At 45.2% G+C, this 15,129-nt stretch overlaps 1 protein-coding gene across 1 annotated transcript in view; it reads right to left on the bottom strand.

The window, feature by feature from the left end:
• Positions 1 to 15,129, bottom strand: part of LOC135912463 (uncharacterized) — a 63,918-nt gene that overhangs the window by 28,763 nt on the left and 20,026 nt on the right. The window contains exons 9-12 of the mRNA XM_065444908.2: positions 13,380 to 13,446; positions 12,488 to 12,667; positions 10,204 to 10,360; positions 1,018 to 1,024 (exon numbers count right to left, since the gene is read on the bottom strand). Coding sequence (XP_065300980.1) covers positions 1,018 to 1,024; positions 10,204 to 10,360; positions 12,488 to 12,667; positions 13,380 to 13,446 — 411 coding nt within the window. The remainder of the gene's footprint in view (positions 1 to 1,017; positions 1,025 to 10,203; positions 10,361 to 12,487; positions 12,668 to 13,379; positions 13,447 to 15,129) is intronic.

Raw genomic sequence — 15,129 nt, 5'->3', positions numbered from 1 at the left:
TTATGTATGTCTGCACCCTATGTGGCAGCCAATGATAACTACGTCACTTAGCATTAGTATATTGTTGCCACGGGAATAAAAAGTCTAGAGGTAAAAAAAATCTGTGACTTCGCTTCTCTGTGAAATTTTCCACGTCTTAGCGCTCGCTTGCTTAAAAATTGGCGAGGAAACAACACTGCGATGCGTTTCCCACTTATTGTATGTTAAAAATTTTAGGAAAAATATGTTAAGATGATTGAGCCCTTTCTTTCTAAAGACTGTGAACGAAGTCTACGCGATCTTTGAAACACTTGTCCACTGAAATGCTATGCCCATTTTCCGGCTTCCCATCGTAGGCTTAATCACATGATTTGAATAGAGCATCCGAGCAGTCCCTAGGACCTTTTTTTTACAGTTCTGTGTGTGGTTCTTTAGAACGCCATTAAAAATGTTCACTCTAGTAGACTGGAACAACTGGCATGGAAAGGAATATGATGTTTTTGCATTTCATTGCTATCGCACATCTTTTATGGGTCTCTTGCCGCAAAAAAAAGCAAAAGAAAAGGGGGAGGGGGGTGCCATTGGGGGAGCGACAAGCGCACATCGCTATTGGTACGGTTTAGTTTTTGCATGTCGAGAGCGCATTTCTTGGTCGTTCGGGCTTAATAGCCTTTTAAATGCGTGCTAGGCGGCGTGGTGCATTTATCTGTTGTTTTATTAGCGAGTTTATGTGTCCCTGTTTGAGCAGCTCGAGTAGCTTGTGTCCTGGCATTATGACAACAGCGCTCGCACTGCTATGAGTAGCTTCCCTATTACTCGCCAGTTCAGAAGAAAAGGTAAGAGTGACTGTTCCGCCTGTGGCGACCTCCATTGTTTATTTCTGTAACGCCATGATGTAATTTATACTAATAAAACAACAAAAGTTAAACCCAGAGAAATCGAAATAAATGCATTTTAAGCTTCGGTTGTCTACTGTGCTCACGCCTTAAGCCAAAAAAATAAACTCTCATACATGTCCTGTTGCCTATACGTACTTACCTTGTTCCTATGGAGGAAGATGATACAACGTAGTGTAAGCTTTCTTTGTTTTTTTTTCGCGATTACGGCGCGTTCATAGCTTGTAGTTGGCTTTTGGGCGAGAAGCACATGTATAAACATTATCTTTTCTTTCTTGGTGTTCTGATATAAGCGACCGCCAGTGATAAAGGAAGATGATTTTGCAGTTTAGATTAAAAGGGTGCAGGATGAAGTGAATTTCAGCGTGTGCATTGAAGATTTCACTGTTACTGATTATCGAAGTAATTGCGCTGGTTTAGTTTTTAGCCGAAGTACATTTAAGAACGCAAATCTCCGTGACCTCTTTCTCGCTGTTCCTCACAATAAACGTTCATTTCACTTCCTCCTCCGTGACTTGACTAGTTCGCTCAGCTGCTATGGCCTTCTGCTGCTGCACGCGAAACGCAGCAGTAGAACGTTTGGAAGCTATCAATTATCGTCGTTCTTTTCATGGTTCACAAACTTGGTACGACCACTGTGTCACCTTCTTTGTTTAGTTTAAAAGGAAACGGACACGAAGAGTCTACTGGAGGCATATGCATATAGCCGGCGAATGCACATAATTTTTTTTTCAGCAGCCTTGACGATGCAGAATCCTTTGCTTGCGGATGATTGCGTTGGCTTAGAAACTTCCGCGTTTAGAGCTGCGCGGCATCTAACAAGGACGTTGGTGCAAACTTGCTTAAATAAAGCCAACTTGCACCCATATCCCGTAAGAATACTAATGGAGTTGAAATATTGTTTTTTCTTAAATGCGAGTGCTAGAGAAAACAAAACCACACACACACACACACACACACACACACACACACACACACACACACACACACACACACACACACACACACACACACACACACACAACACACACACACACACACACACATATATATACATACATATATATATATATATATATATATATATATATATATATATATATAGAGAGAGAGAGAGAGAGAGAGAGAGAGAGAGAGAGAGAGAGAGAGAGAAATAAGGTGCCCTTTCATTGTAATTCTCTTCGATTATAGTACGTTAGCTTCCTTTTGAACTCGCAGGAGCGTCTCTGTGGTGATGGTGTTCTGCTGCTAAGGATCAGTTCGGGGGTTCAACTTTCGGGAGGTGGCGCTGGCATTTAGAAGGATCTGGAAACTCTGCCGTACAGCTGTTTAGGTGTATCGTAAGGAACCCCAGATGATCAAAATTAATCTACAGCATCTCTACACCCATCAGTCTTCCCTTTGAAACTTGACTTGCTGTTGGTGCTATCATTTTCTCCCGTTTATTTGCTCTTTGTGCTTTTCGTTCAACTTACGCGCTCTTAATGGTTGGCGATCGCAGTGGGTGCAAGGTTTGCAAGAAAGAGGGAGAAATTAGCGTTATTAGTTTTCTGGCAAGAGCAATGACTACAAGGTAGCACATTATTACAATTTATGCGGAACTGCCTTCTGAGGAAGATAGATCCAATTTTAGCAAATCCAGGGGCCCTATAACGTAAAACTATTCCAATATGTTTCTATTCCAATTTCCTGACGTCAAATTTGCGTAACCACCGACGCAAGCACCGGGCGGTCACCCATAGGGTTGTCTGAACAGACCAATCAAACGCTCTCCTCGTTCATAGGACGTCCCTTTTGTTTGCTTGAAAAACGAATAACATTGCCTACACTGAGCGGCTTGTTGTATCTAATTGGCTCACAAGAAGCGAGGAGAGCGCTCAAGTGGAGAGGGATTCGATGGGGCCGAGCCACTGCACTGAAAACCGATAACCGGATGAAGAGGGTGGTGCTGGCGTCTGCGATTGGTCGGCTTTCCCTTACTTAGCTTGAGGTGGCTGGTCGAAAATCGCGGCGGCATGCAACGGAAGCTTAAGAATGGCGCTAAAATTTACCCTCAGCAAAGAAGAGTTGGCAGAATGAGGTAGTAAACGTGCCGAAAGTGCTTGAAAACGTTACACGGTCACGCAAGAAGTTTTATTATACGCAAATACACCCATGCTCTCCGGCAGGTGCGAGTAGCCAGCGTCTCCGCGATCGGCGGCAGCTATCTTTTATTCCTTTCGGAACGGGGCAGCCTGCGGCTATTCCGAAAAAAATTCAGTTTTGTTCGGCATATTAATGCATCTTTATCGCGTACACGTCACTTTGACGCGGTGAGTTCGTGCGGTTTTGTGACGTCGCGTGACAGGCAGGTGAAGTGGTTGCAGCCCGAAAACTTTTCACCAATAGCCGAGGGCTAATGGCGAAAAGGGGTCGAATCAGAAATAACTGTTTTTCTTTTTTCTGTCAAATCATGCATAATCAGTGTGCACACATCATATCAGATGGGGAGGTATTGCGGTTTTTGTAACGTCGCGTGACAGACAGGTGAAGTGGAGGGTGGTCGAAAAAAGTTTTTGACCAATCGCGGAGGGCTGATAGCAGAATTGGAATAGAAAAGTTTGGAATAGTTTTACGTTATAGCGCCCCAGGGCAAAATCAAATGCATTCTTACCTTATAAGAGTCAGCGTTGAGCGAAGCCGTTTATGATAGAGCTGCGGAAGTAAAATACTGCATTAAGTTGCAATAAAGACATGCATAATATTAACCTCATTGATCTGGCGACCTAAGCGGCGAGCACCTACTTTTGCCTTGACAATGCGCGAGGGATGTAGCAATCACCGCCGTTCGTTTCGCATGCCATGCAGTTACCTGAAAACCGGTCACTTGTATGCGCAAAGCATTTAACGTCTTTTCCCGGCGCCTTGCTCACCAGAGCTGTTTCATAATGCAAAGCTCGGTTGCATTTTTAAACCTCTCCTCTACATTTGTTTGTCTAGACCGCTTTTCACTCTTTTGGGTGACGGTCAAACTAGGGTCTTATATGACCAGGGCGGGGGGGGGGGGGGGGGAGGAGGTCGAAGCTGATGCGTTCACTACGGTTCTGGGAAGAATGGAAAAGCTCGTTGAAGTGCAGGCAGCAGTGAGGCGCCCTTCAGGAATGCTTCGGGTATCAGCGCAGCGTCTGTATGCAATGTTCCGTGGTCAGTTGCTATGACTGAGCTAGAACAACAATAGCTTATCTGGCAATGGCGATGCAGAGGCCACTAATAAGACAGGTCATTACAATTTTCGTATTAGTGTTCTTCCAAAACGCATTCATAGTGCAAGTCGTGCGAGAAGGTGATCCAGTTGACCGCATGACTCCTATAGCTCTAAGTTCTACTTCATGGATTGTAAATAGACACACAAACGATGTCAAACATTAGGTTACTCCACGAGAAAATAATTAAGGAAAAATTCACGGTGACTTCGTGACTTCATATACGCACAGCGCCATATTCGGCACGTTCTGGCTTTCCTTCGCGCGGTCATGGTGAGTGACGCAAGCAAGGCTATAATCAGCGTGTTTACGTTTCGGGAGTATATCGCGTTGCCATGCGTAGCGCGCGAACCTTTATAGCTTCGAGGAAGTGCGCAACAAGCGTACCGGGCAGCATCATTAATACAGATATACTGAATACGTTCTGTTGTCATGGCCGGTGGTCCCACGGCGAGGCGTCCCTCGCCGAAGCTCGGTGCGGAGCGTGGCGAACCAGCGCTCGTCGGTGAACCCGACCTTCCACGCTGAACCACAATAATAGTAGCGCCACGAAAAGGCGCCGCTGCGAGGTCGCTGCCCGTGTGTGGGTCAGTGGGCGTGCGGGCCGTTTCTTTCTTCGCGTTCGCTCTGCATCTGTGGAGCCGGCCCGTGGCCCTGAAGCTCGGGGCGACGGCTTCTCGGGCGCCATACGACCGCCTGCCTACGAAACAGGACCTACCTAGGATGCAACCGGAAATCCTTGAAGCGATTGGTATTGCCGCGCTCGGGTTCCGCACGAGAGAAAAAAAAGCTCGCCGACCGACAGAGGCGGTGACTTGCGAGCCAAATCTCTGTAGCGAGAAGGCCGTTGGCGCGCACTGACGTGCCCCGCAAGAACCGTAATCTGCTCTGCCACTGTGTGCGTGGCGCAATCGCAGCACAGCTCCGTAAATTGCTTTGCGGTAGGAGCGTAGATAAAGAAAAAAAAAAGACCAGGCTCAAGGTTGCCTGACGCAAGCCACTCATACTGCTTTCTTGTCCCCAGTGCTTTTCTCGTTACGTACGCGCAGGTTGCAGCGAGTGCGGACTTTTGTGCCGAGACTGAATTAAACGTTTGCTGCCGTAGACACGTAACGATGGATTTGTCGCGTGTTACTTTTTGCCCTGCGGCCGCTTTGCACTGAGCTATGGGCAGTGCTTAGAGGGCTCGGAATGCGCTTAATGTTGCGTGGCTGGGCCTCTCGCGTGGTTACCGATCGCACGTGTACTGACAATCGCCTTTCACTTCCTGCCTTTCTTTTTTTTTTAACGAAGAAACAAGCCTGAAGTACAGCCAGAAGGCTGAACTTTGCACAGGTGCAGAGCTCCTTGTGTAACAGGCGTGCAAAAACAGTGTCTGCAGAATAGCATTTTCACACTAAGCATTACTTTACTGGCATCGAAGTCCGTTTAAGTAACCCTGTTTTTTCTAGGCTCTTAATAGCTATTTATAGTCAAGTGTTCGACGAAAACTCGTCTGGCGAGGAAACATAATGGGGCCAAAAAACGTGCACTCGCCAAGAATGAAATAAAAATAAAAATAAAGAACCGACGTTTCGGGCCCCGTACATTGTGATCCCTTGATCACAATGAAGATGTAAGCATGGGCGCGCGGCTATTTATGGGTGAGGTGGCGCAGTGTTCGGGTGTATATCTCGGGAAGATTACCCCGCGTCCTGTTTATCGTGTATCTAGTTGATTGGGTGTGAAATGATTCTAAGAGCAAATGGGCAGATATGTGTTTTTCTTTTGCGAGGATGGCTGCCGAGTCCCAGTCAATGATGTGTCCGGTTAGTTCGTGATGCTCCGCCAGGGCGTTCGCGGCTGTGTGGCCCTTGACGACGTCATTCATGTGTTGTCTCAAGCGCCGTTTAAAATTTCCGCTCTCGCCGATGTACGACACGTCACACTCCTTGCAGGGTATTTTGTATATCACTCCCGGGTAGTCCGCGTGTTGCAAAGGGTCTTTTGCGCGTACCAGCTGTTAGCCAAGTTTTCGGGAAGGCACGCGGGCGATCTGAACACCGTAGCCCTTAAAAATTCGTGCCAGGGCTTCGCTTGTTCCCACTGTGTAGGGTACCGCCGCGCGCTTCAGTGTTTCTTTCGCCGTTTCACGGCGGGGCTTCGCTGCTTTGCGCTTCTGCGTTCTGAGCAGTTGTCGAGGGTAGCCATTGTTCAACAGGTCCCTTTTTACAACCTGTAGCTCTTGCCTACGTTTCGTAGGGCTAGAGCAGATGCGGTATGCTCGGGAGAAGAGTGCTGCTGCGACGGATGTTTTTGCCCAATTGAGTGCGCCGAGTCGAAGCTCAGGTACTTTCCGGTGTGCGTTGGCTTTCTGTAGACACTAGTCCTCAAGCCGCTTGAAGTCCTCTCTACGAGGACATCCAGGAAGGGAATTCGCCCATTGTTTTCCTCTTCAGCCATGAACTGTATACTCGGCTTCCTGGATGTCCTCTCTACGAGGACTAGTGTCTACAGAAAGCCAACGCACACCGGAAAGTACCTGAGCTTCGACTTGGCGCACTCAATTGGGCAAAAAGATCCGTCGCAGCAGCACTCTTCTCCCGGGCATTCCGCGTCTGCTCTAGCCCCACGAAACGTAGGCAAGAGCTACAGGTTGTAAAAAGGGACCTGTTGAACAATGGCTACCCTCGACAACTGCTCACAACGCAGGAGCGCAAAGCAGCGAAGCCCCGCCGTGAAACGGCGAAAGAAACAGTGAAGCGCGCGGCGGTACCCTACACAGTGGGAACAAGTGAAGCCCTGGCACGAATATTTAAGGGCTACGGTGTTCAGATCGCCCGCGTGCCTTCCCGAAAACTTGGCCAACAGCTGGTACGCGCAAAAGACCCTTTGCAACACGCGGACTACCCGGGAGTGATATACAAAATACCCTGCAAGGAGTGTGACGTGTCGTACATCGGCGAGAGCGGAAATTTTAAACGGCGCTTGACAACACATGAATGACGTCGCCAAGGGCCACACAGCCGCGAACGCCCTGGCGGAGCATCACGAACTAACCGGACACATCATTGACTGGGACTCGGCAGCCATCCTCGCAAAAGAAAAACACATATCTGCCCATTTGCTCTTAGAATCATTTCACACCCAATCAACTAGACACACGATAAACAGGACGCGGGGTAATCTTCCCGAGATATACACCCGAACACTGCGCCACCTCACCCATAAATAGCCGCGCCCCCATGCTTACATCTTCATTGTGATCAAGTGATCACAATGTACGGGGCCCGAAACGTCGGTTCTTTATTTTTTATTTTTTATTTCATTCTTGGCGAGTGCACGTTTTTTTGGCACCATTAATAGCTATTTGCTTCTCTCGGAAGTGATTCAGTATTATTTCTTACATAAAGAAAGGATAGAATCACATGGCTTTTTATTCACGCCGTTTGTTTGTGACGGTTCTGTGCGATATTTAAGAAACATAATTAAGCTCGAATATCGTCATTTAGAAAACAGTTTGCTTTTGCCAAATTTTGCCTCGATTAGCTCTGGTGGATGCAACAACGATATCGCACTGATAAGTAGTCTGCATGTTATTATACCATTAACACAAGCATCGATATTGCCGTTTATTCACGTTTAATATTAATGCCGCCGTAAGAGAAATAGAAGAGCTGGGAGACTTAGTTCATACACTCTCAATCAGTAGCCTCAATTAAATTATCGACCAGTGTTTGCGGCACTCGGTGCACAGTATCACATAGAAAATAATGGCAGAAGAAAAGGCGAACGTAAAAGACAAAAGAAATGCAACACTTGTCTTTCCTTTTCAACCTTGCATTCTCTTCCTGTTTTCACACAAATAAATTTTTGAAGTTCTTGCGTAGGGACTAAGTGGCAGCTCAGGAAAAAGCTTAGTATGCTTTGACACTGAAGGTTCCATTAGACAGTACTGTACATTATGTTTGCTTTGGTTATGGTGTTATTGCCTCTATACTGTGTGCAAATAGGTCTTTTAGTAACCTACCCTCCACTGCACATCACTATAGTTATGTCTAAAACTAAGCTTACACTAATTTAAATATTTCGAGTGACATCTATTTTAAGTGGGCAGACTGGCTCAGTGATGTTTTACTGTCGAGCGTTTGTAGTGAAATAAAGGTGGCACGCGTTTTTCTTTTTGCTGAAAATTAGAACATTTTAGATTACTCGATGTAATCCATGAAACCAGTGGCGTCTACTTTCTGCTTGAAATTCAGTTCGCCTCTTCACACCAGAAAGAAGCTGCCTATTTTCCCAATCGTTGAGTATCGTGTTATTCCGACCGCGAGAGACAATTCTTGGCCGTTGCACTCTGTACTGTGCAGTACAAGGTACCGTGCAGGTGCGCCCATATTCGCTATTACTCCACCGAAAACTCGGCATGCCATTACTGACGTAAAGGGATGTGAAGGACTGAAGCCTTGTGAGATGTCGGTCAAAATGAGCATATAATGCCTGAATCGTGTTAGTCTACACTAAGAAGAAAAATAAAGCTACTGATCAGCATTTGAAGTCAGACAAGAAACTTTCCGTGCTCGATGAGAAAGGCCGCTGTTTGCTGCCAAAAGCAGGTTGTTAAAAAATTCACAAGAGTTTGATTTCATCTCAATTTTTTTTATTTCTACTTTACTTCCATCACTGGCGCAGGGTAAAAGTTTAAACAACACTCGGTTAGACTTCCAGCCTTAGACTCATTCTCGGGAGGGCATTTCTTTGTGCTACAGTTAAAGCGGAATAGCGTACTCGGTGTCCCGCTAGCCCCATAATGTGTAACTGCCTGCTGATAATGGTCGCCACTGCCTTTCTTGGGTTAACAGAAACACTTAGCCACCATGGTACTTTTGTTTATTGCGCTTCAGTGGTACCAATTTTGTCCCTGCTGTGTTTCTCACTGCACTGCTTAACATGATCACTAGTTTCTTTAAAATCAAAGCTGACATTTACCATGTGGTTCACAGACAGCAGCAGCTGCAAATGCTTGTTGGTCTTGAAGGTATAAATGTTTGTCGATGCTGAAAATTCATAATGAGTCCGGCCGTGAAGATTCGGTCCGGGGATTTGAATTGTTGAGAATACGATTACCGGTTCAGCAAGGTGTTCGTAATTTACTCTTACTCCTCATTGAACGCATAAAATTTTGCTTTCTGAGCCGGGGGGGGGGGGGGGGCGTCATTCTTTATGTGGCCACCAGATGAACATGTCCATTTCGGCTGCTGCTGAATTTCTAATTGGCTGGATTGGGGCGACGTGTCCAATAGGTGGACAGTTGCAGAATACCTACCTGGCTTGTCGAGAAGCAGCCTATGCTTAAAGGTAATTTCACGGGCGGCGATCCTATGGTCGGTGCTTGGACGATAACGACGATGACGGTGTGGATTTCTGGTGTGAACGCTCTAGCCCTATCATTGCTGCACCGTAGCGCGCTTTGCCTTTTAAATATACCCTTTGTACATAGATTCTTCCTGTAACAATATGAAGAAGTAGCACACATTATCCTGTCGAGGACGCACACCAACAAACCTGAATTAAGCGTACTCGGTCATGCATGCACGTGCATACGTGCATGTGGGTAACCACCTCCCTTTCTCGAAAGGAATATTGGCCCTGAAGTAGAAACGTTTCTGGCCCTTCAGTGAGCACAAACTTATGACAATACACACGTGCTTAGTCTGGCTGCGTTAGTCAGACTTTGTGATTGCGGCCAACTTCGTGAGCTCTAGGAGAAAATGAAAAAAAGAAATGGAGGCTTGCTCATTACTGGTGAAAAAATACCGAACACTTTATTTGTTAAATTGTTAAAGGGTCACTGTGTGTAGTTTTCTCGGGTTTACAGGTTGATGAAGCCTTATGTTGTGAAATAGAGACATGAACAGAAATAAGGCATCAAGACTAGTCATCAGACATGAGTGAGCGAACGTAAGGACACATTGTGAAATTAATGAACGACACACACACATTTTCCCTGATGTCGCCGGGAGAGAACTGTGCTTAGACAGCATGCTTTTTTGCACGCGATGTAAATAACAAGAAACACAGATGCATAACAACGTCGGTGTCACTACTCTCGTGGAATGAGGCGTATCCGCAGACCGTTGCGAGCGCGAAGCACAAGCTCTGCCACAGCTTGCACCTTATCCCTGTGGTACATCGATTCCAGCTTGTAGTTCCTCAGCACGCGGGACACAAGTGTCTTCATCTCCATCGAAGCGAATTTCTGGCCTGCATAGAAACGAAGGACAGAAAGATTACAGACCAGCGGCAAGCTGGCAGCGCCAGTTGAATGTGAATTTTCGCTTTTCATTGAAAAAAAACTGTAATAAAAAAATCTGGCGCTTTATAATTCTTAAAGAGGCATGACATGAACTGGCCCCTCATGAAATTTTTCCGCTGTACAATTTTTTGCAGTGCTTGCATGCTAGCCAAAGAATCACTTATCAACTTATCAATCACTTATCAATCGCCAAAGAAAAATAAAAAAGTCAATTTTCGAACCACTAAGAAACGCAGCCTGGAGTTTACAGTGCATCAGTCAGACATGTGTGCCCACAGTGCACTTATTCATTACTAACCGCATGCCTAGCTTGCACTGAAACACAGCTGTTGCTTAGCTACCATGGGCCCTTGTGATGCAATAGTGTTCTTAAAGGAGATGAAAAATATACATATGGGTATCCAGCACGTACAGCATTAAGCTCAAATTGAGCAGTCAAAAACAAGACGTTATGATGGTTAAACTTTAAACAGCGCGAAAAGACAGTGACAACAAGGGACACGTACTGACGAGACCAGGGCTGAGACCGTTAATGGCAGGCCGTTAAAATATTTCGTTCTTAGCTAAACATTAAGCTAAACGGGCTCAGTGATATGCCCTGCATTGGTACACCAAAAAATATCATAATCAGTCTCGTATTTCATGAAAGCACATAGCAGTTCGTCTTCCAAGCGAAAGGTGCTTTTCGACGTCCACTGTTTACGCTTATGCTTTACACCTTTCTATGTTTTCATCACGTTCCTACGTACTCCTCAGTCAACTGAACTTTATAAATTCAAGGTTTACCTCGGTATATAAATCCTCATCAAACGCTTCTTGCAATTCCCATCAGCATCTTAGGTTAGTAAGGTAGCGTGCACCATACAACACAATCATTGGTTCGCACCAGCACTACATCAACTCTAAATATTGCGTGGCATATTGTCTGAAAATTGATGCCAGTGATAAAGTTCCACTAGGAGTTTTATGAATACGAAAGCCATAAGAAACGTCCATTACGCGGCTACCAAGACGTGCAGCCAGGATTTCTGAGCTGCCTCACGTCAATGCGCCCTCTGTATACAGCAAGGCGTACCCACCGCGGCGGTTCAGTGGTTGTGGCGTTCTGCTACTGGGCACGAGGTCGTGGGTTCGACCCAGAGCCTCTGTATTTCGACGTGGGCGAAATGTAACAACAATAAAAGACTTGTTCACTTATTATTAGATGTACGTAAGGCAGGCACAGGTTGTCAAGATAACCCGGAGACCTCGCTATTACAGCATTTGCCATAGTCCCAGTACTGCTTTGGGGCGTTGAACATCACAAATCATTCAAACACTGCGTGCTTAAGGTGCAAGGACATTGGCTGTTGGCTTGGGCTCGATGTACTGAAGCCTCCTGTGAACATTTTCGTCTAGCTGCGCTTTCAGAAACTAAATTCTGAAAGCTCTGAGCGCACCGCGCCAATTCGACCACGATAACCGGTTGATAGCTACCGACTGTGTGTATTCAACTGCCTGCATTCAGTGTATTTCTTTACTCTTTGTTCGCACGCGCTATTAGAGAGCGCAATAGCCTTACCACTCGAGCTGTTTCGTATTCATCAAATGGCGTTCTTGATCATGCGTTATGTGTTTGCCTAATTTTGACTTTGTTCATGTTTTGTTTTATACGTTCCTGCTGTAATGTCTGTACATGTGATGCAGTTACTTAAATAAAATAAATATAGCAAGAACTGTGGTAGCCGCGTTCGCCCTTTGCTGGATGCGGCAGCAGCGAGGGCGCACCTTTTGTACCACAGTGGCAGCGTTTACACCAGGTTGTGTAGGCTAGTGCTGCAGCGTCTCCGTTTGTCCATTGGACAGCGGCTGACTGTTGCCATGACAACGAACTCGCGACTATAAATGAGAGACCCCATCTAAACAACGATGCCTTTCTCGCGCTAAGTATGACCTTTCGTTTTTCCTATTTGTCCCATGTTGTTAGGGCGTGACATGTCTCATTCATCGCTCGGCCTCACTTCTTATTGCGGCATGTGCTAAGCGCCATGTACTATGACACGTACAGTTCTACACGAAGATGCGAATTGTTTTACCGATGCAATTCCTGTAGCCGGCAGAAAAAGGCACGTAGGCGAACGGATGCCGGCCGACGCAGTTTTCCGGTAGGAATCGCTCCGGTATGTACTCCTCCGGTTTCGGGAATTCCTTGGGGTCACGGTGCAGGACGTAGATGAAGACTGTGCACACTGTTCCTTTCGGTATAATGTAGCCATCTGCAAGAAGAGAAATCTTTAGTGGCCCAGCATGAAGATTCGCAAAACGTGCTCCTGCAAAAGTGTGGTTTATTCACAAAAATGCGTGATGTATTTCTTAGCATGATCTCAATTGTCACATAAATAAACAACTGACCTTGATCGATGAAATCCGAGAAAATAAAAGCAATATATTGCGCTTACTAGGCAGGTAAAAATATTTGTCATGCTTCCTCTCATTGTGTTTTTCTGATTCGTTTGCAACGCAATCCAACGCCCATTTGCTGTTTAGCTCAAGCCCACTTTAGCCCGCAAGCCCACTCAACAAACAGGAGCCGAAATAATGAGCGCTCAAAATTAAAGCCTGTATTTTGCTCAATTTTACCTATAACTGTTTTCAGTTTTATAGTCTATTTGCCACAATTTCATCGCGATGAGGCCTGAATCAAAATTAAGAGAACAAGGGGAACAAGCTGATTTTGACTGAAATTCTGATCTTTTTTGGCTTCCTTTTCTTACATTGTGCCAGTCATAGCTTAAGAAACTCAAATTGTATTTTAACGCCTGCTAACCCGACAACAGCCGAAGTTCATGTTCTTTCACATCTGACGGGGATAAAGGATTACAAACGTGGGATATGGTAACGCTAACGACTGGTATGAAATGGCTGCAGAAAATGCAAAGAAAGGAGGAACGAAAACCAAATTTCAATTATTTTCCTGAAGTCACTTACCGTACGTCCAGTCTTCTTGTAGAAGACGCCCAACGAGTGGCACTGATGGAAACAGCCTTTGTGCCTCCTAAAATAACTCGCAAAAATTATAAGAAAAAAAAGCGATGACAAACAAGGGATTATCAAAAATACATCGCATCATCTGATTCTGATTCTGCGTGTACATTTAGTGCCCATGAAGCTCTCCTGCCCCCTGCCGTTCTCTGAAGAAATTTTCTATTGGTGTTCCGCATCCACAATAACTTTCACTTATTCTCAGAAACCAGCACATGCAATTTCTTCTGACATTGTAGTTTTCGACGTTTATGACCATAAGACATGATCACATTGCGAGAAGTACCAGTAAGAGACGACAGCTTTCCATCTATAAAAATAAAGTGGTGAGCATTATATAAGACAACTTTCTGTTGCAAGGGGTGTTCTTGTTGTATTGCGCTCAAATACTGCAATGTTTCATCGCACCAAGATTGACCTTGAAATAAAATTGCATGATGGAAGAAGAACCATGCTACATGATACCTTGCATCGGTGCAAAATTCGCAGCTTATATTTCTCTTGTAAAATCGTAGTAAGACCCTTTCGGTGAGAGGATTTTACTAGTTGGCTGGAACCCGCATTGCTGAGTGCACATTTAGAAACTTCCAAGAAGCTGATGCTGCTTTTATATGCTTGATATTTAGGCACTTACAAATAGAAATTCAGTTATAAAGCAGATCGTATTCATTACGATCCTCGCAGAAATGCCAGGAAGAGCTTCTTAATCCCAGTCGAAAAGCTTGATACACTAAGCTCAACGGGCTCAGCGCTCTCTTTTCGCCAGAATGATAGAGTGGCCACGATTATAGAGTACGGCCACGAGTGATAGAGTATGCAATGATTATGAAAACACTGGTTGTTCGCACAAACGACACCCCCTCCCCCATAAAAACGTCATAAAATAAATAAGATATTCTACACTAAGAAATTCATCGCTCTTTAAATATTTCAAGCGTGGTGATTACCAGTCATACCAAATAGTTCATAATTTTTTTCCCGGTGCCTTGTGGTGGCTTTCGTTCTTTTCAAAACTATTCGCTCCTAATTAAGCCCCATTGCTTTTATTTCCAGGTGGTAATAACTTTGTGGCTCTGCCCTTACACCGGTGTAAGCACATTCTTTCCTCTCTCGATGAAAGGCGTGCAATTTTTATTTATTCTGAATGCAAATGTTGTACGGAATACGCTGAAGAAAAAAAATTATCATCGAGAGCAGCATTAGCGCGCAGAATTTAGTGTTCCTCTCTGATTAAGGCAAATAGTTCTTTTTCGTGGTGTGTCAGCGGGAGTTCAGCGAATCATTCCTGCGAGATTGCTACATATGTTCGTCGGCTCAGAACTCGTTAGCTTCTATGCAAAAATGTTATTATGGTTATTGAACGTTGGCCTCATTCGCAATATTTCGCAATAATAATGGGATTTATCGTAGAAATGTGCGATTGAGAAAGCGTGCGATTGAAAGAAGTCATCTACCTTTTCGGGCCTCCCAAATTACATGATTCAACATGTAAGAATGAGATTTCGGACGGACACATTAAACCGAATTCTAGTCCCGGACGAGTGCTATCCTCCTCTGCTTTTATGCGTATGTCCTCGGCCCAAGTCACGCCGTGACATTTTGGGTAACGCCCAATTTTTGAGCTTCCAAACAACTTGGAGTGATACGAATAATTTTTCGAGATTACCAGTCTAGCGGTCTCTCTGTTAAAGCTTCT

The sequence above is a fragment of the Dermacentor albipictus genome, chromosome 1 (assembly GCF_038994185.2).
Source record: "Dermacentor albipictus isolate Rhodes 1998 colony chromosome 1, USDA_Dalb.pri_finalv2, whole genome shotgun sequence".
Classification (NCBI taxonomy): Eukaryota; Metazoa; Arthropoda; class Arachnida; order Ixodida; family Ixodidae; genus Dermacentor; species Dermacentor albipictus.
Note: the sequence above shows the minus strand (reverse complement) of the source record. Positions and strands in the feature narration are given on the sequence as shown.